Source organism: Hyperolius riggenbachi, chromosome 3 (assembly GCF_040937935.1).
Source record: "Hyperolius riggenbachi isolate aHypRig1 chromosome 3, aHypRig1.pri, whole genome shotgun sequence".
NCBI classification, from domain to species: domain Eukaryota; kingdom Metazoa; phylum Chordata; class Amphibia; order Anura; family Hyperoliidae; genus Hyperolius; species Hyperolius riggenbachi.
This window is the reverse complement of record NC_090648.1, coordinates 127,961,071-127,985,599: the sequence shown is the minus strand read 5'-3', so window position 1 is coordinate 127,985,599 and position 24,529 is coordinate 127,961,071. Positions and strand designations below refer to the sequence as shown.

At 42.4% G+C, this 24,529-nt stretch overlaps 1 protein-coding gene across 3 annotated transcripts in view; it reads left to right on the top strand.

Annotated features, from left to right (window-relative positions):
* TIA1 (TIA1 cytotoxic granule associated RNA binding protein) overlaps positions 1-17,367 on the top strand; it is a 41,170-nt gene extending 23,803 nt beyond the window's left edge. For 2 of the 3 annotated variants that reach the window (XM_068274920.1, XM_068274919.1), the window contains 8 exons: positions 715-802; positions 1,654-1,729; positions 3,415-3,523; positions 7,862-7,957; positions 8,041-8,125; positions 9,160-9,283; positions 13,454-13,599; positions 16,104-17,367. In XM_068274920.1, coding sequence (XP_068131021.1) covers positions 715-802; positions 1,654-1,729; positions 3,415-3,523; positions 7,862-7,957; positions 8,041-8,125; positions 9,160-9,283; positions 13,454-13,599; positions 16,104-16,230 — 851 coding nt within the window. In that variant the 3' untranslated portion in view covers positions 16,231-17,367. The other variant, XM_068274921.1, reaches the window with a different exon arrangement.
* The last annotated feature ends 7,162 nt before the right edge of the window (positions 17,368-24,529 follow it).

Here is a 24,529-nt window from a genome sequence, read left to right as displayed (position 1 = left end):
GGGTATATGTGAATAAAACCTCTGCAATAAATTATACAGCTGGTTGCCATAGGCCATACCTACATGTTTTTTTCCATCTTTGATAAACACCCACATTTTTATTTATTATTTATTTATTCTGTAAATTGTTGATGGCTATCAAACACTAGCTGGGACCTTGTAGGTATTACTATTTCTCCTTTAAGAGGGCATTGTATAAAAAAATCATAATGTATGTAAATCCTTTGAGAACATTATACATTGTCTTAAAATTCCACCATATTCTTGTCTTTATTTTTGTATGGGGAATTTTCTTAATGGACAATGCTATGCCATATATAGGATATATCTTTATCTTAATTCCTAATTTCAGCCTTAACAAGAAGGTGGCTGTCATTTAATAAACTTGGTATGAATACTCTTCTTTCCCCTCTCTAAGTTATTACTTTTCTGAGATAAGCAATGTCTATGGGGGGGATACAGGGGGTACATACAGCAATATGTATAATGTCTAATGTACAGGGGATGTGTATAGTAACAAGCAATGGCTAATCTGGGGCTATTATTGAGAACCTTGTGCCTAATCTGTTTAAGTAATGCCGCTGATCATCCTTCTATTAAGGGAGCAATGTTTGGAAGTATTGTACTGCGTTACTTATCATTTTTGTCTAATTTAAAACTGTGAAAATGTTGTTTTCCCCTTTCATCCTGTTCCCATCTCCTTCTCCCAACAAGACCATTTCCATGTTTTTGTTGGTGATTTGAGCCCCGAGATAACAACTGATGACATTAAAGCTGCCTTTGGACCTTTTGGGAGAATATCGTAAGTAAAAATGACCAGATCCAAGCCTTTTCACACGTGACTTCAATGTCCTGTAGTTACATACTTCGTTCTCCAATCCTCTTTTCCAAATACTTTCACTATTGCATTTTTTTCTTTTTTTTATTACTGTTAACTGGTTTTTAATATTTAATTTCTCAAAATTTACAGCTGGCCACAGACCAAAAAGGGGGTTAACGCATTGACCTGAGAATTCAGTTAACAGGCCACGTATGCCCTTTTTTTTAATTCCTATTTTTTTAATATATATATATATTTTTCCTATTTTCCGTTTTATTATTTTGATTTCCATTTAAGTAATTTGAAATTGTGTTTGCGATGACCAGGAACAAATTGCATGGTTTAACTTTTTCACAGCTGGCGTGGTCTGCAGAGCACCTTTGTTGCAGGTCTCTTCTGCACTGAAAGAGTTAAAAAATAAGCCACTGATTTTAAAGGTGTACAACTCTTCCGAGGTTAAACGACTCAATTTTCAGTCACTTGCTTTAGCCCATGCTTGATGTGGAAGTAGCCATGTTGTGAGTGGGATCAGCTGTAGTTTGTGTTACTGTGTTTAAGTTCTTAGAATCCGTCAGATTTGCATGTACACCTGATTACGTGTCAACCCCTTCCCCTTTGCTGCAAATAGAAGAGTTAGTGTTTACGCTCTTAATCACAGATGTAAGAGGACTGCTTTAATCTTTCATTTGCTGACGCTTCCTACTTTGGCCTTTATAAGGGACAAAGGAGTGATTTGGGGGGGGCACGGTGTGGTCTGTTGTGATTTGCTTCCCTTAGTTGTTTGCCATATGAATTGCGATTCCATAGGTAAATAAGCATTTTTTTGGTTTCAGAGATGCACGGGTGGTGAAAGATATGGCAACTGGAAAATCCAAAGGATATGGATTTGTGTCTTTCTTTAATAAATGGGTAAGTTCTTCACTAACCTCTTGCGTTACTTGTCATGTATTGTTGGTATGTTTCTATGGGTTGGGGGTTTCTAGCTTATGGTAGACTCGAGAGGACTCTCGACTATAATGTAAAGGTAGGAATACCCTTGCTCTGGCTATTTTGTAAAAATTATCCGTATTTAACCCTTTAACGGCAAATTTATTTAGAGGCCTCCAAGTGCTCCAGGCCAATTTAATTTAGCACTTTTATTTCTGTTACATTTCCTTGCTACTAATTAGTACTGCTGTAATATGTATTTATGGCCACTTGTCACTAGGGGGCAGTGTGAGACAATAACAGGACTATCCGCTGTTAGCAGAGATGCATCAAAGCATGAAGCACGAATTTACAGCACAATGCATTCTGCCGGCTGAATTCAAAAGCCGTGCACTTGTTTCAAGCAAGATAATTCCTTTGTAGATGCTAATGGGGCTAAGATCTGTGCCTTACAAAAATCTAATAAGTATTCAACTCCACGTCTGTAGGATTACTTTATATGCAATAAGTCATAAAAAAAAGACAGACATTTAAAATGAAACTGTTAAAGTGAACCAGAGATGAAGCACCCTCATGAATTTTACTATATGTATCAATGGGAACATTAGAGAAAACCCCTACCCTGCTCTCTGTTTCATGCTTCACTGTTCAGCTTGCTTCTTATCAGCCCTGATAAAATTCCCGACTGAGCATTCAGTCTGGCTTTGCTATGACTCAGCTATGATGATTCCTGAGCAGAGCCACAAGGGGGCAGACTTAGGCTTGAAAAGACATCAGAGAACACACACTTGGCTATAATGATTCCTGAGCAAAGCCAGACTGAATGCTCAGTCGGGGATTTTATCAGGGCTGATAAGGATGAGCGGTGAAAGATGAAACAGAGCAGGGTAGGTGTTTTCTGTAATGTTCCGACTGATATATATGGTAAAATACATGAGGGTGCTTCGTCTCTGGTTCACTTTAAGCAGCAACAGTCAGCTGTTTTTGGGCTGCTTGATATCAGCCAGAAACAGCGGGCTATTACTGCCTTACAGCTCCATTTTAACTACTTAAAGACCGCGTCATGACAAAATGCGCCGGCAGCCCCAGGACCGCCTAACGCCAATTGGCGTGCAATCCTGGGGGCGTGCTTTGCCCCTCAGTGCTGTTATCTAAGGCAGTACTGGGGACAGCCGTAACACTCGGCTGTCCCCTTGGGAGGCACAGAGAACGATCAGCTGTCATAGGATGATGTCTGAGAGCCGATCGCTGTGATTAGTTGGTGGGGGGTAGAAAAAAATACAGTAGTTAAATTTAATTTAAAAAAAAAAAAAAAAAGCCTGGTCACTAGGGGGGTGTAAGCCTATGGTCCTGAATTGGTTACCTTCTTTTTTATGTATTAATAAATGTAAAGTAATCCTACAGAGGTGGTGCTCTGCTGCAACTGATGTTCCTGCACACCTCATCCTATTGTTCAGTAGCCAGTGAGTGCGGCTCTGCAACCTAAGCTGAGAAAGTATAAGGGACGATTTTCACTGCATATTGAACACAACGTAAAGGCATGTTTTGGTTTTCTTTGAACTCTGTATGGGATTAAGCAATGTCATGTCTTCTGTATATGTAGTATATTATCCATAATGTTTTCTGTGTACAGAGCTTTTTTTAATTGACATCTTGGGTTTTTGCAGGATGCTGAAAATGCCATTGCACAGATGGGTGGACAGTGGCTTGGAGGTCGACAGATTAGAACTAATTGGGCCACGAGGAAACCACCAGCTCCAAAGAACACCTATGAATGTAAGTTTCTTTGGGACCTATTTATAAATAGTTGAACAGGCTGGTGGTGTACTTTGTTTTCTGGTTGAACTCTATGGACGTATGTCTTTTTTTTAACCGAAATAACTATGTAACTATAACAGTAAAGAACACTGACAACACACATTTCTATTTTTATAAAGGAGCAGTCATATTTTTGTCACTCATCGTAATTTGCCTAAATTGGCAATCCACAGTGGAGGATTGCTGATGAGGGATAACGACGGTGTCAGTAAGGATGGGCAAATTGGAGTAATAGGGTAAATGGTAATGAAGAAGACACCCCATGCGTTTCCGCGTTCGTTGCGTCCGTTGATACGCATCGATTCGATTATTTCCGACATGTCCGATTCACGTTTCAATGGATTGTTAGGTCGATCTGCCATACTTTACATGGCAATCGACCTAAAAATCACCGAAATGCTCGGAAATAATCGAATCGACGCGTATCGACGGACGCATTTGACGCGGAAACGCATGGCGTGTATTCAGCATTAGGGACACTAGCGGAGCATATAGGTGAATTGTGAGGGTGGACACAGTGGATTGAGAGGACAGGTGAAGGTGTGCAAGAAGAGTGGACACTATATGGCTGGGAGGATAGTGGAGTCGTCGTGAGGTGGAGCTAAGGAGGGGATGCAGGGGATTGACATAATGGCTGGGAAAACACTTGAAGGATATGTTGGTGGGGCAATGAGAAGGAACATGGATGTTGACAACGTAAGGGTTGGGTAGGTGACAATCAAAAGTAAGTAGAGATGTGGACACATTGAGCTGGAGCTTGGATCAGTTGTGGGCATGAATGGTGGGGACAGTAATTAGATGGGAGTGGTGATGATTAAGTTGGTGATGTCCATGAGAGTCCATGAGAGGTGACTGGGGGGGGGGGGGGGGGGGGTCACTCAGTGACTTTTAGGATAGGTGAGAGGTAGGCATGTGGGTGTATGTACAGGTGAACATTGCCAGCCTCAGTTCTGTTTCTTTTCCTCCCACCCCCACGAGCCTTGCTTCATCTGTCACTGTGGGAACCCCAGTGTGCAGCCAGTTGCTGTTCTGAAGGGGTATGGATTTTGGATCCTTATTCAATTATATTGCAAAATAAAGGAGCACAGGTGATCAATATTAAAATCTCTTAATTTTTATTTTAAATTTTTCATCAGAAAAAATATTCCTTACATACCCTTCCTACACACAAACCACACTACACGTACATACATGGGAGCTATGCGGTGCCCTTAAAAGTATACATATATATGGATGTATGTAAAAACACACTCTAAAAAGTATAAATTCTGATTTGTTCTATTGCTGTAAAAAATCAGGTCCCCTATCACCCTTTTCAAAAGGATGTGTCGTATTGCACATAAAGATCAAAGAAGAGTAGCTATCCAGCTTTCAATATCACCTTAAAGAGGAACTGTAACGACAAACCGTCCCCTGGGGGGTACTCACCTCGGGTGGGGGAAGCCTCCGGATCCTAATGAGGCTTCCCACGCCGTCCTCCATCCGTCAGGGGTCTCGCTGCAGCCCTCCGTGCAGCGGTGACGTAATATTTACCTTCCTGGCTCCTGCGCAGGCGCTCTGTCGGCTCCGAAGTAGGCGGAAATACCCGATCGCCGTCGGGTCTGCTCTACTGCACAGGCGCAAGTTTCCGGCACCTGCGCAGTAGAGCGGACCTGACGGAGATCGGGTATTTCCGTCTATTTCCGTGCCGAAAGCAGCCACATTGCCCCCGCTGGAGCCAGCAAAGGTAAATATTGAAGCTACAGTCGGCTCTGTCGCCGGCTGTTCGGAGGGCTGCAGCGAGACCCCCGTGGGACAGAGGACGGCGTGGGAAGCCTCATTAGGATCCGGAGGCTTCCCCCACCCGAGGTGAGTACCCCCCAGGGGAGGTTTTTGTTGTTACAGAGTCTCTTTAAAGCGAATCCAAGATGAAAAACTGACTATAACAAGTAACTTGTCTTTATATCTTATCTACACAGCAAATCTGGCTGCATACAGCTTCAACAGTTTCATGTTTATTTATTCCTGTGATACAATGAGAGCGGCCATGTTCTGTTTGTTACATTACACAAGTAATCTGCAACTGCATCTCCACCCCCCAGCCTGTGAAAAATTCACTCCCCCCCCCCTCCCCTCTGCCTCTGAAATCTCGGGCTAGTAACCTCCTCCTCCTGCCCAGACTGAGCTCCCATAAGCCCTTGCTACATGGGTCTGAGTGCCTTGGCGTTTTGGAGAAGCTGTAGGCGAGGCTTGTTTAGTTTACAGGGAATTAGAGTATTAAAACAAAAAAAGTATTTGGCTTGAGGAATGCCCTATAAACTATATGTAAGGAACACAATTATGCAATGAATAAAAGTTCATCTCTGATCCACTTTAAGCAGATAGTGAAATGAATATCACCTGTGTTTATAAACTTTAGTCCCGCCAGCGTCCCTCAGGATCAATGTCCCCTTATTCAGGGCAGTCAGACAGTCCACTATACCAGGCTCAGTATATCTCCAACGTGACTTCCATTGCCGTACTGAGTGTGACCAAACCGGCGCATCCGCCGTAGCCGGCAGGAAATCTCGCGGTACTTCAGTCCGCTGCTTTAATCCACCGTGGTTACTTCCTGGCGTGACGTCACTCCCCCAACTTGCTTGGCAGTTCTCGCGGTGGTTCGGCTACCGGTTTAACGTGCACTGTAATTCATCTACGGGAGGATACCATGCGTTCCACTCTGGCCCACAAGCTCTTCCTGATTTATCGAGCACTATATGGAATAAATATGATGCAAGCTGGCAGCATTATATGATGGTGGCATAAAACTAGAAGACACTTAAAAGAGAACCAGAGACGAAGCACCGTCATGTATTTTACCATATATATCTGTTATAGCTGTTGCCAACTGCCAAAAAAAGCAAGCAGCATCTCCTTCTACTGACATCACCTGCCGGCAGTAAAATGTCACCATGTGATAAATGTCAGAATGTAAATCATGGTAAGACTTTACAATGTGCAAACACTGACTAAATTATTTATACATAATTATTGTAAAAATTAAGCACTTTTTTTATTACATTGTTTTCACTGGAATTCATCTCTAAGGCCAGGATTTAATTGTGTGTTTTTTGGGGGCAGACAGGGTTTGAGATGGAACGACCAGCCTGTACCTTCCATGCGAGTCAGGCAAAAACGGGGCTTGAAAATTTGGACGCACCAGACGCTGCCATAAGCCGTAATGTAAATTACATTACGGCCTATGGCAGCGCACAGTAAGTAATTTGAGCGCCGTCAAGAGACAGGGTCCAGATTACGATGAAAACAGCGTAAATGGCTGGCAGCTGAAATCTCTTAACCTCCCTAGCGGTATTAACGGTTATACACTTCAATACAAAACCTGCTGTGAACAGTATTCTCCTGCACTGTATACTAGACCCTTGCTTGACACATTTTGGCAAGTTACAGGAAAAAAAAAGTTATGAAAATTAATTGGATCACTTTTTGCACAGAAATCCTTGGGAAATTGAATGCCAAGGAGGTTAACCCAGAGTCCACAGCGGCCTGGACAGGGAATAGTAATTAACGTCACTGGGACTTTTGCAGGAGCAGGGTGAGACATTTTTCGGCTTCACCCTGTGCCCAAATTTCCCAGCACCTTAATTGCATGTACACTCTTCCACGTTGTAGGCGGTGTTTATCTTCTATATTGTTTGCTTCAGTAAATGTGTCCACGCCTCCTTGCTTCCCTGGTGGCAGGTACATAGAATAGAGGACAAAGGGCTAGCGTACATCTTAAGACTACTATTGCGGAAGTGTTTTTTTTTTCCCCCTGCGTCCCCGTTTTTGTCCCCAATGTGTCAGACTTTGTCCCTTTTTTTTGTCTCTAATGAATCGGCCTCTGTCCCAGTTTTCCCGTTTTTGTCCCTCATGTATCAGCCTCTGTCCCCGTTTTTGTCCCTCGTGTATCAGCCTCTGTCCCCGTTTTTGTCCCTCGTGTATCAGCCTCTGTTCCCGTTTTTGTCCCTCGTGTATCAGCCTCTGTCCCCGTTTTTGTCCCTCGTGTATCAGCCTCTGTCCCCGTTTCCTCGTTTTTGTCCCTCATATATCAGCCTCTGTTCCCGTTTCCGTCCCCCATGTGCCAGCCTCTGTCTCCCATTTTTGTCCCCGTGTTCTCCTTGTCCCTGTTTGTTCCCATGTGTCCTCCAGAGTTAAGTACACTTTTTTTTCTTTTTACTCAAACTCCTGGTTCCCTATAATTTCTCCACAGCCCTGGTATCGTTTTCCCAGTTTTGATTAACTTGCAGAACCTACATACATGTATGCTTTTTTTTTCAGCTAACACAAAACAGTTGTCTTATGATGAGGTGGTTAACCAGTCAAGTCCCAGCAACTGCACTGTATATTGTGGTGGTGTTACATCTGGTTTAACAGGTAATTTCTATAGAATTCTGTATTGCTTTATCCAGTCTCTGTAAGACTTGGTTACCAATCTAGCTCTTATCTCTTTCCCACAGAACAACTCATGCGTCAGACATTTTCTCCTTTTGGTCAAATAATGGAGGTCCGAGTTTTTCCAGATAAAGGGTACTCTTTTGTACGGTAAGTTGATTTGCTGCTTTGGAACCGGAAGTGAGAGGCATATGATGCCAATACTTTATCTCTGCCATCCCATTCTCTTATTCTTCTCCATTTTCTCTGTTTTTCTGTACCATTTCTTTCAGTCCCCTATAATCTCAATGTGGTGTTTAGGGGTAATCTGGACTGACCCTTAGCCATCAGATCACCCTTGTCATCTGCTGCAAAGGGTTGCACCTACTCTCCCACCCATTAACACTGTTCCTACCATTCTCGTTGTGTCTTTCTCATTGTCTCACTTCAAAGCCCCTACTCATGCTCTCTGGGTTCTCTGAGAGTCCAGCTTTGCAGAATCTACAGTACAGCCTTCCCAAACCATCACCGAGATGCGGACTGCATTTTTTTCTTTATAACCCCTCCTGCTGAAGCCGCTTCATCGTGCCCCTTGCCATTGTCCCTTCTCCCCCCTCCACAGCAATAGGCCTGTATGTACAGCACTTGAGTCCCAATCCCAGCAGGTGACATTCTTCATGCATTTGTATACACCTTTAACCAGGATTGCTGGTACAAATGATTGGATAGCCAGAGCAGGAGAAGGTGAGTGAGCATGAACTTCCTTGCTCACTCATTTCCGTGATCTACAGAAATCTACAGAAGTGTAACTCAGAAGAAATGTGAGCACAACCTGGTTGCAGCAGAGAGCCAGGCTGCAGTTGTGCAATTTGATAGGGTGGAGAAGCTTGCTGCCTCTGATCTCCATCTCTAAGAGGAGAGACCCCCCAAAGGTCTGATCTGTCCCTTGGTTTCTCTAACGAGTACGTGTCACCTACATGTACTTTCACGTGGGAGCTACTGCCAGCCTCCCCAGTAAGGCAAAAGTAAAGTGGTCATAATGGAATATCTGGGGCACATAGTCTCTAGTAGAAATGGTCAATGAGTTGAATTGAAATGGGCTTTATGACTGGCATGCAATAGATACATTTTAATGCTAGGAATTTGTCAACAGGTGTAATGTGCAGTGAGTAAATACTGTTAAACACTGGTTGTTTTGTCAACAGGTTTAGCGCTCATGAAAGTGCAGCCCACGCTATAGTTAGCGTGAATGGAACGACCATAGAAGGTCATGTGGTGAAGTGCTACTGGGGAAAGGAGACTCCAGATATGCTAAACCCTGTTCAGCAGGTAAGAGTAGTAACCTTCTATTTTTATAAATCCATCACATTGAGATCCTTGGCTTTGAATGACATGAGATACAGAAAATGTGAAATAGCACTTTACAAACTGATAAAAGTAGTAGTACTTCTCACCATAGCCGCGGCAAGAAAATCTCCTAGCTCATGCCTAAAATCTACATAACGTGGATGCCATCTACCCATGTCTGATTGTATTGTTCATAGTATTTGAGTGTCAGAGGGACTGTGGCCCTCTCCATTCCAGACTGTTCTCCATGTTCTACACCCTAGGTTCTCGACACTTGGTATGTGTACCCCTGGGGGTACTTCATTCGAATTCAGGGGCTACTTGAACTTGTCATAGTCAATTGGTATTATGAGTTTTGGTATTAAAAGATGATAAATTCTATAAATTAAGCCTAAATGCATTTTTTATGGAATTAAAGCTTAAAAGTAATGTTTGGAAAGCATTATGTTGAGTACACCAATCAGATATAGATGGGTCAAGGGGCACCTGAGATTTTGTTATTCACAATACGAGGTACTCCAACTAATTTTGGGTACCTGCTACAATAACGTTGAGAAATATTATTCTACACAATGGTGTCTGCATACATTATAGTGGGATACAGTGGGGATTTCCAGGCTGTTCTGGCATTTCTGCCGCACGAGAGGCCAGTGGAGAGATTGCATGGGTGTGGACTAGGTGTGATCAATCATTAGGAGAGAGTGATTGGAGTGCCCAGCCACTTCTATAGAAATGGGTATAAGTAGATGGAGCAGAGCTGAGAAGAAAGATTGGTTTTGCCAGGTATGAATTATATGTAAACCGTGCCGCTCGCTCTGTGTGACCCATTGCTGTGACCTATAGGCTGGTTTCACACTAGAAACCAGCGTCAGCGATGCGGTTTATTTCACTATCAAAAAACAGGCCTTCAGCCATCAGCCAAGTAGGAAGTGACGCTTACCGTCACTTCCTGCTTCGGGTATGCGGAAGTGCACGGAAGCGTATTTTTAAAATACGCTTTTGCGCTGCAGCGCCGTGTCAGTGAATTTTTACAAAACCACACGTCATAGACTAACACGACTTCCGACGCAGATTGCGGCAACTCGCTGCAGCGTTAATGTTCTTGACCTGTGGCATGGATGGTGAAAATATCACTTCCGTCGCGACGTACCGCAAAAGTATGAAAGTCTCCATAGACTTTCATTGCCTGGTGGTGGGGTGTGGTAAAAATACGGCACTGCCTCAGTGTGAAAGGGCCCTCAGGTGTGAGGTAAACAAAGCACTTGCTCATCCACTTTAGGACAAAACCGTAACAAACTGAAAAATAATTGATGGGGAAAAAAAAGCAGTAACTGCATAACACAATATATCAGGGTTTTTTGCTGAATTCTTAAACAGATTATAATCTTTCCAGTAAAGTTTGATTTTGATCTGCTTTATCCATCTAGCTTTCTTTGGTGCTTGGATAAAATGTATGCCTCAGCTAAAAATGTGGGAAATACAGAAGTGTAGCTTGCTTTATTTCCGCTTCAATGCTGGGTACACACGTTACGATTTCCTGAGCGATTCGCGGGATCGATTTGATTATTTCCAACATGTTCGATCGGGTTTCGATGGATACAGCCATCGATTTTGCATATTAAGTATGCAAAATCGACGGCTGTATCCATCAAAACCCGATCGAACATGTTTGAAATAATCGAATCGATCCCGCGAATCGCGTGGGAAATTGCTGTACCCAGCATAAGGCCTAGAACCCACTGGAGCGATTTTGTGAGCGTTTAGTGAGCGATTCAAACCACTAGCGATTTCCCTAAACGCTCAGCTAATGTTAATGGATGGGCCAAATTCCACTGGAGCGATTGCGATTACCAAAACGCAGGACATGCAGCATTTTTAGCGTTGGCGTTTCTGCAATTTAAAGTATATAGGCGATGGCATAATCGCTCATCAAAACCTACACGGAGCGATTTTGCTAGCGTTTTGAAGTTACTGCACACTGTAAAATAATTAAAATTAATTGAAAGGACCAATCAGAATTAAAAACACTAATCGCTACACAATCGCTGGCAAAAACCTTGCACTTTTTAAAATCCCTGCCAAAAACGCTCATGAAATCTCTTACAAAACGCTCACACAAAACGCTAGCGATTCCGATAGCGTTTTGTAGTGGGTTCCAGGCCTAAAGTGGACCTGAACTTTTGCACAGATGGAAAACAGAGAAATGCACCCTGTATGTTTTTAGAGTTTAGTCTGTCTAATTCCCCCTCAATTGTGTCTAATCGCAAGCTGTAATTTGATCTCTCCCCGTGTCACATGACTGCCACGGCAGATAAGCTAATTTGAAAGCACAGGCTGTCAACAATATATGTCTGCTTCCATGAATCAGGAAGTAGAAACAGTGCAGATTTATTTTAGGATTTGTATCAGCTGTAAAAAAGAAATGATTTTTCTTTAAAGGTTATTATGCAGTCACGTATCTTTGAGCAGAGAGGAGGTCTGATGAGTTCAGGTCCACTTTAATGTTGATTTTGGAAGGGCATATCTCTAGGTCTGTTGTTTGTTTTGACATGCCACTCCCACTTTAATCCTTTCCCTGCCAGCAGAATTTGTCCTAAACGTGAACATTTACTGCCATGCAGTTTTAAGGGGCCCATACACCTAACGATTTTCGAAATACGGCCGTTTCGATCACAGTGATCGAAATCGCCACGCACACCGCTGACCGAACGATGGATTTCCGTCCGAAATCCATCGTTCCCGTCGTTCCATCCGTGCGGAAGATTTTTCTCGGTCGCCGGCAGGTCGGGAGTGCATCGATAGCGGCGTTCGAATGCCCGACGACCAACGCAATACAGCGAGTATACATTACCTGCTCCGCCGGCGTGAGTCCCCTGGTTCACCGCTGTCTTCTCCGCCTGGTCCCGGCATCTTCTTCGCATCAGCTTCCGCATCCCGGCATCCGGCACAACTTCCTGTGTCACTGCAGTGACAGCGGAAGTACAAATAGAGGGCGCTCTATTTGAACTGTCACTGGAGTGACAGAAAGTTATACACGGATGCCAGCCGAGAGCCGATGCGGAGAAGATGCCCGGGTCCAGGCGGAGAAGAAGCTGCGGGGACCAGGGGACTCGCGCCGGCGGAGCAGGTAATGTATGCAGGGGGGGGGGGGCTTCAGCAGCGGCAGCTCCACAAATGGTGAATCGGTTTCAGGCTGAAATCTATTCACAATCTGTTTGCAGTAAAGGTGGCCATACGATCCCTCTCTGATCAGATTCGATCAGAGAGGGATCTATCTTCGGTCGAATCTGATGGCAAATCGACCAGTGTATGGCCCCTTTAGACATTTTGCACTCATTAGGTTTACTTTAGGATTCTTTACAAGAAAACCTACATGAAATAGGACATATTATGTATTGTTTTTTTCCTCGTAATGAATTGGGCATGAGCACTGAAATATGCCATTGTCCAGCTGGGTGTTGATGATTCCACATAATATCGTATCATCAGTGAAGATGGCAATATTACTTTAGAGATGTCATACACCTGCCATTGCTCAGAACAGGCCAACCCAACAAAATCAGCCAATGGCTAAATTCAGTGGCGTAGCTAAGGAGCTGTAGGATGCAAGTCTTACAATGGGGCCCCCCAAGCACTCTATACATAACAAATGATATGGGCACCAAAACCTACCAATGGCAACTACAGTATTAGAGGTGCAAGTGGGGGATGGGGAACAGTTTAATGATAACCACAACTCAAAGTATCTATGGAAGTGATTATGAGCATGGGACCTATAGAATGCTAATACTGTAGTTGAGGGAGGACAGCTCAGGGCCCCTCTAGTGCAAGGGCCCCGATGTGGTCGCAACCTCTGCACCTCCTATTGCTATGCCCCTGGCTAAATTAGTGCAAAGTTTGTTTATTAGACCATCTTTTATACACTGTTTCAAAAGAAAAGTATTTTGTCTACATATGTTCAAGAATATAATACTTAACATTTGGTATGCTTACTTTTTCACATGACTGAAGCTTAAAAAAGGCCCTTTTAAAGGATAAGATGTTATTATCAGTGTAATATGTAACCATTTTTCCTATGCAATTTTCATCTAAGTACATTTGATTCTTTAAATGTTTAATATGCATTTGTTACTCTGCCTTTTCCATTTGCAGCAAGGTCAACTTAGCTTTCCACCAACATATGGACAGTGGGGACAGTGGTATGGAGGAGCTCAACAAATAGGCCAGTATATGCCCAATGGGTGGCAGGTGCCTGCTTATGGAGTGTATGGACAGGCATGGAATCAGCAGGGATTTAGGTAAGGATAACTTATCAGTCATAACCCATCAAAATGAAACCTTTAGCCAGGTGCATCAGAGTTACCTGTGGAAGCATTTAGTGGCTGTGATGTCGTTTTTTTGTGGGTTTTTTTTTTGTGTGTGTGGTTTTTTCTTCTTCTATTAAAGAGAACGTTGGTTCTCGTTTTATCATATTTATTTTTCTTATTGTGTCAAGCACTAAATCTTTTATAGGTGGAAAAAAACATATTTTTTTAATTCAAGAATTTAACCACTTAAGTCTATCTTGACGGATATATCCATCCAGATAGAAACTGCTGCTGTAGCGGCGCGCGAAAGCTTGTGCTCCCGCCGACTGCCGTTAGCCCCGAGATCAATGACTGGGAATATAGTTCCCATTCATTGATCTATGTCCCCGGCAGAAAAAACGGCGGTCTTTTAGCAGAGGCCGCTGTCTTTCTGCAGAATAAAACGTTTCCGGTCTTCCTAATGCTTCCTGGAAGTGAGATCGTTTGCTTTCAGGACTTTTTGACTGTGGCCATCTTGTGGCCAAATAGTATAACTACACCCACATACATTTTGTATTAAATAAATACATTATATTACATTTAAAATTAACTGTTTACCTCCAACACCAAAAATGTACCCAAATAAAAATTTTTATAAAAAAGAAAAAAAAATACATAAAAACAAAACATAAATGGTTTCCTAAGGGTCTGAACTTTTTAAATATGTATGTCAAGAGCGTATACTACAATATTTTTTTTTTAATTATAAGCTTGTAAATAGTGATGGACACAAATTGAAAAAATGCACTTTTATTTCCGAAGAAAATATTGGCGTCATAAATTGTGATGAGGACATAATTTAAACGGTGTAATAACCGGGATAAATGGGCAAATAAAATACGTTTTAATTACGGTAGCTTGCATTAATTTCAAACTATAATGGCCAAAAAATGAGTTTTTTTTTCCATTTCTTTCTTAATCTTCCTGTTAAAATGGATTTAGGATAAAAAAAATTCTTAGTAAAATGTACCACCCAAAGAAAGCGTAAATGGTGGCGGAAAAAAAAGCTATAGATCATTTCAGTGTGAAAAGTAGTGATAAAGTTATTGACGAATGAATGGGAGGTGAAAGTTGCTCAGATGCATAAGGTGAACAGAACTGTAGGCTGAAGTGGTTAAAATATAACAAATGTTCTCTTGTGCTGCTAGTTGGATTGATAAAGCTTTGCCATCATGAAAGAAGCTCACATTATCATTACAGTAAACAACGCCAAAGCCTCCATATGTAGGATTTTTACTAAAGCTATGTTTGGCAAACTCCAGTCCCCGAGGGCGATATCCATGCCAGTGTTGAGGATGGACTGAGAAATGTGTTTTACTGGATGAACCACACCGTTCTTGATTTAGTCCCATCAAACAACAGAAATGTGTGAGGACATTCCCCTTGAGGACTGGAGTTCCACATGTATACTCTGTAAAGTGCTGCGGAAGATGCTGGCGCTATAGAAATCCATAATAAAATTCCACATCCCTGCTTTAGATGTTTCTCAGGCAAAATAGCTGTTTGTTATTGTACAAGAAGGAAATCTAAATTGTGTGGATGTCGCTGGCCTCCGTAGTAGAGATCTGTCCGGTGGGATTGTTGTGACTTAATGCCTGGTGTTCATATTGGGAGCGTCTAAGGAAGATCCTGCAATGTGAAGCTACTTGTTCGTCTGCCCATTTCCTCTCTGTAGAGAAGAACACTTGACTCTGCTGGGAGGCAGAAAGCATATCTGCATGGATCGTTACTGTGTGCCTAGTTTTAGTGACCAATAATTGGGCCCTGCTTATCTCTGTGGGGTTGTCTTTACATGATGGTAAGGTAGGATTGTTCTTGCCCAATACTCATTATAATTGTCCTATCCTAACCTTTCTTAATGTTGCTTAATACTCACCCTTTCTGCTGTTGCCTAATCCATTATCTAAAGTAGCTGTCTTACAAAACGTGTAGCGCCTCTGTGAACAGACACATAGGCGCTACACATGTTGTAAGACAGCTACTGCTTTGTCCCCTACCTAGTGCCTGATGAAGCGGGCTTTGACCTGCGAAACGCGTAGCATCTATTGGGGTACTACTAAAGTATGTATTTGTTTATATCAGAAAGTTGTCTAGTCTGCTATTTGGAGGTAAGTCCACCACTGCCTCCCAGCAAATTTTAAAACTTAACGATTGCGTTTATCCTGCTGGCGCCTCTGTTTATCCACGAGTTCAATGGTACAAGTCAGTTAGCATACTTCAACAATCTGCCTTTTACATAATTTTACATTGTTCAGGAGGCAAGATTTTTCAGTGGCCAGTTATTATGCAAGTGTTCTTGTTCTTCATCTTTAGCAGTAAATAGAACATTTACTTCGTTCACAGATAAAAAGCCTTCAGTTGAAAGCAGTACACAATATAGTTAATGAAATAACTGGATAAAAACTGATAGCAGACTGGCATTTAACCCCTTTTCTTTTTCTTTTCTTTTTTTGCAGTCAAACACCATCATCTGCAGCAGCGTGGGTGGGACCAAATTACAGTGTTCAAGCTCCTCCTGGACAGAATGGAACTTTGATCACAAACCAAACAGGCTACCGTATGGCTGGATACCAAACACAATGAGAGGAAGGACTCCCATCACATACACCAGCTGTCTAAGGCTGGCCCATTTGTTTACTTTGATACCATTCTATAATCATGTCCGTGCAGATGTCAGATACAGTATATTTATTAAAAAAACAACACAACAAAAAAGTAACCATTTTTTAAAAAAGAAAAATCATGACCTGTTTCACCTACTTGGTTTAAAAGACAAACTACAAAAAAATAGAGATGCTGGATGTTTGCCAATTTTTGCCTTTTTTTTTTTTTCATTTTAATTTTTTTTTATATTATACGTAACTGTTACTTAACCCGGTCTCCTTTGGAAGAGGACAGCCAAGCCTTGCTTTGCCAGATCTTTTTGGCAGTTAAAGGGTTAAGTTCCTTTGAAATAATAATAATAAAAAAACAATGCAGGGATCACTGCCATTTTGGGCAGCAAATTGCACAAAACGTCTATTTTCTTTTTATTTCACTGAAGTAGCGTGCAGTTTTAGATTGCATTCCTAGTATGAATTGAGATGTATTATAAAGTTAATTGTACAATATTTGTGGCGTTGTGTTTGTGAAGGCTTAGTTTGTTTCCTACTTCCTTTGAATCCTTCAATATGGAAAAAGATTTTTTTTTTCCCTATTAAGATTGTACACACTGTTAAAAATCCTTCTCCCATTTTGTTTGTTTACATGAATTTGTATCTAGACCGTTTTAAAGGTTTTTAATTTTTGTTTTTTGCGCCTTAAGTTTGATGAAAAGAGGGCTGAAGACAGTCAATGTCAGGTCCCTTTAAGTGAGAAAACGGTTACGGTTGTACTTAATCACAGAAAATGTGACCTGATCTGAGCCTGAACATATGAGGACCTGTCTCTGATATATATTTTTTGTTTATCCCCCTTTTTCCCCCTTCAAGAAGGTGCCTAGGAAAAAATCCCCACTGGATTTCTTTCTCGAGGATTTTTATCTTCTGTGATTTAAAAGAAAAAAAATGTGGAAACAGGAATTGGAAAGCCTATATTCCTGTGTAACAAAATGTGATAAATTCTTAATGAACCTGTCTGATGTGGTTTGTTGTTGTTTCTGGTTGGAACTACTGTACAAATGTGCATAACCTGCTTCATGTTGACTAATTAAAGGGACCTGACCACCATGTGCGATTAAAATCAGCCTAAGGTGATTATCATCCGACAGACTAAACCACTGGAGTTTTTCTCCTAATAGATCTGATTAGTTGCCATATTTTCATTGCGCATGTGAGAAAAACAGTTGGTCGGCCCTAACTAGTTAAAGACCGCTCCACGATTGGCGTGGACGCAGCAGCAGCCCCAGGACCGCCTAATGCCAATCGGCTGCAGTCCTGGGGGCGTGCTTTGCAGGAGATCGTGCGTGCCGGCAATCACCTCTAGGAGACTTAGACAGTGAAACCACCGTCTATGTACAGTGTAGAGCGCTGCGATCTAAGGCCAAACAAAAAAAAATTTACAAATAAACCCCCCTGCAGGGATCCTAGCCTACCAACAGAAAGCTCTGTTGGTGGGCAGAAGGGGGGGATCACTTGTGTGCTAGGTTGTACGTCCCTGCAGCGAGGCCTTGAAGCTGCAGTGGCCTAATTAGCAAAAAATGGCCTGGTCGCTAGAGGGAGTACAAGAGGAATCGGCGCAGGATACAGCCTGTATGGCTTATGCTGTTCCTGCACAAATTCCTATTTATTTTAGATACTAATTTCCCCTCCAGGCCGCCATGGATAATGGGAAATGAAATAATTTGGCTTCCAGCAATTGCTGGAGGCCGACTTATAGTGTTTTATAAGTAACTTCAGCTCCGTCTTCTGATAGCACTGAAGTTAACTCACTGCTGCGCCCAAGTCTCCTGCGCTGGAATGGCAGTGTTCGCACTAGAGGAGTTTAAGCCCGTGGTCCTTAAAGAGGAACTATCGCAAAAATCGTAACCTTTAAACGCATACAAATAAGAAGTACATTTCTTCCAAAGTAAAATGAGCCATACATTACTTTTCCACTATGTTGCTGTCACTTACAGTAAGTGGTATAAATCTGACATTACCGACAGGTTTTGGGTTAGTCAATCTCTTCATGGGGGCTTCTCAGCATGGCCTTTATTCTTTATAAAGACATTCCCCCTGAAAAAAGATTTATACAATGATGCTGGCCAGCCTCCCTGCTCGCTGCACACTTTTTTGGCAGTTGGACGGAGCAACTGCCATTCACTAAGGGCTTTTAAAAATAAAGAAAACCCTGAGAACCCCCCATGAAGAGATGGACTAACCCAAAACATGTCGGTAATGTCAGATTTCTACTACCTACTTTAAGTGACAGCAACATAGGAGAAAGGTAATTTATGGCTCATTTTACTCTGGAAGAAATGTACTTCTTATTGTATATGTTTTAAATTGTAAGATTTTCGCAACCGTTCCTCTTTAAGTGATTAAGCCTGGTACACACTTTCAATTTTGATTGGCCAATCACTGACCAATCTGACCACCTCCATGTAGTATGCGGGTCAACATATATTGAACATCATGAGCAGATCGTGTAGGTAAACCCTCATCCTACATGGAGGTAGTAAAATTGGTCAGTGATTGGCTAATCGTAATTGAAAGTGTGTACGAGGCTTTAAAATGTAACTCGAGCCAAAAGTGGAAATGTGGTGTGGCCTATTTATAAATGTCAGTCAACTGATCCCCATAAAATGGCCAATATTTCTGTGGAATAACAGCACATTTCTGTTAATCATTTGCATTTCTAAAAGTGGTAATTGCCCCTTCTATATTGAGAGTCAGATTACAGGCAATCGAAGCACTGATGGTTATGTAGATGATCTTAAAGTGGCAATCCACATTGGCCACTTCTTTATAAAGAAGTCTGATGTGTTGCAGTCTTTAAGCTCAGAGACGTCTTTCTCAAATAGTGTTTCACTCGCCTGCTAATGGTTCTGACTGCCATACACAATAATGACCTATAAAATAATGCCCGTTTAAAGAGACTCTGTAACATAAAAAAGTGCCCCTGGGGACTACTTACCTCGGGAACGGGAAGCCTCTGGATCCTATCTAGGCTTCCCCCGTTGTCCTCCATCCCACAGTGGCAGCACTGGACTCCCCTGAAACCACAGCCGACAAATTGTTGTGTTGTGGCGCAGCAACGCCTGCAATATTTACTATCCCTGGCTCCAGCGCAGGAGCAGTAGCGGCTCCCCGATGGGCTAAGGCGGAAATAGCTGAACCTTATCGGGTCCGCTCTACAGTGCAGACGACTTGCGCTATTTCTGCCTGAGCCAAGAGCCGCTACTGCGCTGGAGCTGGGAAGGTAAATATTTACATGCCCACCGTTTGGGGACCTCTAGCGCTGCCACCATAGGACGGGGGAAGCCTCAATAGGATCCAGAGGTTTCCCTTTCCCAAGATTAATAGCCCCCCCCCCCCCCCCCCGGGCACTTTTTTCAGTTACAGTTTCTCTTTAAAAGAAGACAGGGGGGAAACAGAGTCTACACAGAGGTGTGGGCATGTCTGTAGACACTAACGTGTATCGTGTGCCAGTTTTTTTACTCCAGTTGCAGGCGTGACTAGATTTAGTCTGCAAACTTTGAACTGGAGGTACATGTGTGGCACATGCGCAGTATTTCAATTCCACCTCTGTCTGCGCTCCAGATCGTAGGAGAACAGGGAACGAGGAGTCGCCAGCTTAATCTAGTCATGGCTGCTAATGGCTTAAATTACTGGGACACCCAGCCTTTCGGGAGAGAACAGACACATAGGTAAGTGTCTGCAAACATGCCCACACCTCTTTATGGGCTCCGTTTCCCCCCTTTATTTTGCCTCCGTCTTCCTCTAGTGTAGTGAGGTGTAGTAGAATGCAGTAAATTATTCAGGATATCCACTTTTATGTAAATTTTCAGGTTTCAGCATCAGAAACACTTCCTATAGCTATATATTGGTATGTAGCCCTGCTCTCCCAGTGATGTTTAGCATATGCTGATCATTAGGGATGATCAATGAGATGAAAAATGTTCTGAAATTATGCAAATGTATGCAGTTTGAAAATTGACCAATCAATTTAAACCCAGGTTTAAATTGGTCCATTTTCAAGCTGCATACATTTGCATAAACTCAGAACATTTTGCATATCTGTGATCATCCCTACTGATCATATATGCAGAATTCTCCTCCCAGCCCCCTCCCATTATCCCAGAGCATTCCGGGGACAAGTAAATTTAAAGGAAAAATACTGGTTGCTGCTTTTATTTTCTATTACGGGTTACGGACATTGGCCTCAATTCACTAAGCTTATCGCCGTTTCTATACTTATCACCATGGTGATAAGGCATGTAGTATTCATGAAACATTTTACCTCAGGCAAACCTAAAGTTAACTTTTCTGTCTTTAAGTTAACTCTTCAATCCTTAAAATAACTACAGAATTCTAACGTTAACGACAGGCTGTTAAGTAACTGCGTGTGAAAATAACTACAGAGGAGGTAACTTAAAGAGAACCTGTACTGAGTAAAACTATTTAAAATAAACACATGAGGTAACTTCAAATGAACATTACATAGTTACCTTGCCATCAGTTCCTCTCAGAAGCTCACCATTTTCTTCTTACAGTGATCCCTTCCAGTTCTGACAACATTTTGTCAGAACTGAAATATATCAGTTGCTGTCAGTTATGTATCAGTTGCTGTCAGTTACAGCTGAGAGGAGAACTGATGTGTGCATGTTTCCCTATGGCTCAAGTGGGCGATGTTACAGTTTAACTGTGTGCTGACCAGAAAGCTGTTATGGGGTAATAGCCATTTTCAAAATGGAGGACGGAAAATTCCCTTGATCACAGTGGACAAACAGGATGCAGGAGAGGAAAAATAGATTGAGTAGACTACACAGGAGGCAAGTATGACTTGTGTATGTTTATTTTGACTTTTATTTTCAGTTCAGGTTTTCTTTAAGGAATGAAGAGATAAGATAACTCACTGTGTGGAGGTAAGTGTTCTCTTGCCTTTTTAGCTCCAGCATGATCTTAGTGAATTGAGGCCATAGTTTTACACGGTATATCGTTCCAAAATAGTTGTGAATCATACTTTAATGCAAACGTGGAACATAAATGTGCCTAATAAGCTTGTACTAAGGACTTCCCTGCTTTAATATGATTTGCAAGTGTTCTAATTCATGTTTTAAATATCCTATTAGTTTATGCAAGCATGGGAAGTCAGGTTCGTGGATTTGGCTTCCTCAGTGTACAACAAAATGTAATGTTGGTTACCCTGAAACACTTTTCCTGCTTCCAACTGTCATTTTTACAGAGCTGCTGTTCATATGGGATTAGAGCAAGGGTCAGGAACCTTTTTTGGCTGAGAGAGCCATAAACGCCACATATTTTAAAATGTAATTCTGTGAGAGCCATACAATATGTTTCAAACTGGCACAGTGCGCATGCGCAGCAGAGGGCTCACGTCCCTGTTGCCATGGTGATGTGTATACACTTGATTCTCCGGGCAGCGGAAGTGTCAGACGTGTCTTCAGCTTCTCTTGGGTTTCAGCAACATCAGCAATTTCCCCGAGAGGCAGACAGGAGAAATACTGACTAACAGCTTGTACAATTAGCTAGCTGACTTGCGGGTTGATTCACTTTGTAGGACGAGATCCCAGCACTTTGGCTCAATAGGCTGCCTGTCAAGTGACAGGCAGTCTATTGGGCCAATCAAAGTGCGGGGATCTCGTCCAACAACATCACTGGACCTGACAGGATCCAGGGTGGGACAATTAGAGTGGCTGTTAGTTTTGGGGGGAACCGCAAGTAAGTTCTTAGTGCATGCTACAGCAGTAGTGTGCCTTTTACTTGCGCTGCCACACTAAGCTGCTCTGCGCTGCTCAAAATCAACCCCTACTGATTTGTATATGAGCCAGATGCAGCCATCAAAAGAGCCACGTCTGGCTCCCGAGCCATAGGTTCCCTACCCCTGGATTAGAGTATGACTGGTTGCAGTGGGCAGCAAGCACAAATATTTTGACACATTGGTAAATGCCTGTTCTCACTGGGGTGATTAGTGGGCAATTCCCGCTAATTGCCTTAAAGTGCAACCTCACTGCTACCGATCACAGGAAATTTGCGGCAATCGCAAATCGTAGTACATGCAGCATTTTACCGTGATTGTAGAGCAATCGCGATGGCTCAAACATGTTGTGTACAGTAATGTTACTGTGATAATCATGGTAAAATCACCAGCGCTAAGTGTTTTGCAACTGCAAGTGAGAACAGGTCGTAAAGGATTACAGGTTTATCTCTCAAGAATAGCTGTTCTAGGTCAGCTGAAGACTGGTGCCGACTAATGCTGTTACCAGTATCTGAATCCTTGCCCGCCAGAAGCTGCTCCACATGCGCTCTGCTATGTTGTCCTTTATCTCGAACTCAGAGAAGACAGTACATGTTGCTTGCAGCCGAGTGACACGTGTATTATCCCCACAGGTGACAGTTGTAATGCATGTCTACATACCTTTATATCTAAAGCTGCAGATAGTTGGCCAGAAGGGGGCAGCATATGAGAGATGAAAGAGCAGGCATAATTTACAACTCTAATTGAACCCATTCCATATACTTATACAATTGAAAAAGTCCATTGAAAATGAAATTTTAGCCAGGCGTGGAACTGTTTTGGAATGGCAGCATGTATAGTACATTCATAGGTTTACTACAAAGTATTTGAAGAACCCCTGAATGTGGGGGGGACATTTAATTAAAGGGGAACTGAAGAGAGATGTATATGGAGGCTGTCATGTTTATTTCCTTTTAGACAATACCAGTTGCCTGGCAGCCCTGCTGATCCTCTGCCTCTAATACTATTAACCATAGCCCCTGAACAAGCATGCAGCAGATCAGGTGTTTCAGTGGTTCAGACTTATAAGTCTGATCTGACAAGACTAGCTGCATGCTTGTTTCTGGTTTTAATCAGATACTACTGCAGAGAAATAGACCAGCAGGGCTGCCAGGCAACTGGTATTGATTAAAAGGAAATAAACATGACAGCCTCCATATACCTCTCTCTTCAGTTCCCCTTTAAAGCAAATCTGAAGTGAGGAAACTTTAGGTTAGATACATAGCTAATGCCTTACTAGTCATCAGTCCATCTTGTTATTCCACCATCGTCCCCTGATGAAGTTTTGTGACTGACTGTGTCTTTAGTACTCCTTAGGCAGTCTGGAAGTACTCCCATCCCCAAGTGTTTCTGAAGATTGGCACATCATTGTGTGCATGTGTGAGCTCAGTACTTGGGGACTCTTACTTCCAAAGGCTGCTCGAGTGCTGAAGAGGTATATAACTGAGCAGATGGTATAACTTCATTGGGTGACCATGCTAGAACAATTAAACTGACCAAGGATCGGGAAGGCTCTATGGTATCCAAAGCCTTCCCTCTACATATGTATCTAACCTGAAGTGAGGAAACTCACTTCTGGCTCACTTTAAGCCCATGGTAGGCTAGATTACATAATGCTTAAGCCTAGTACACAATTTTGATGGTAATTGGCCAATCACTGACCAGTTTTACCAACTCCAGGTAGTATGAGGGCCAACAGATATTGAATATGAACAGATTATGTAGGTAAACAGTCATACTACATGGAGGTGATATAATTGGTCTGTGACTGGCCAATCATAATTGAAAGTGTGTACCAGACTGTCTCCTGAGCAGCCGCCTTTTTTTTTTTTATTTTTATCCCCCATGTAAGAGGTGTTTTAAACACTGGTTCACGTTAATATGATCCATTTGATCATAATTGTCTTTAGCCCATCAACATTTTATTTTCTGTGAACAGAAAAGACCAGTTCGATGTTGATAAATCCTTGTTGTTTATTATATTGTTGGGGGAAAATTGATATAGATGTTGCCCCAAAGTTGGTATTTTTCTCTGGCATTAAGCTGGAAAACCATTAGACAAAGCCCCAGGAGTGACCTCTCCAGTACATTCACCCACCACGCTTCTCCGTAAAATAAAATATGCTGCTTTTCAGATAGTGTTTATTGTAGCAAGTTATTTGTCAGAACTTGCTTCTGTCAAGATGGTTCCCAGCGCATACGCGAGATATCGGCACGGGAGACTTGGACGCAGGATCCAGCCGGTATATGGCTGAGCCGGCTGCCGCAAAAGTTCCCGGCCGTGCTAAATACTATTTGCCATGGATGGTGGGGAATGAAATCATTTGGCTTCCAGTAGTTGCTGGAAGCCGAATTATTGTGTTTTAAAAGTAACTTCAGCTTCGTCTTCTGACAGCCCCCGAAGTTACATCCTGTGCGCTGCTATAGCTGTAATTCTTATTACGGC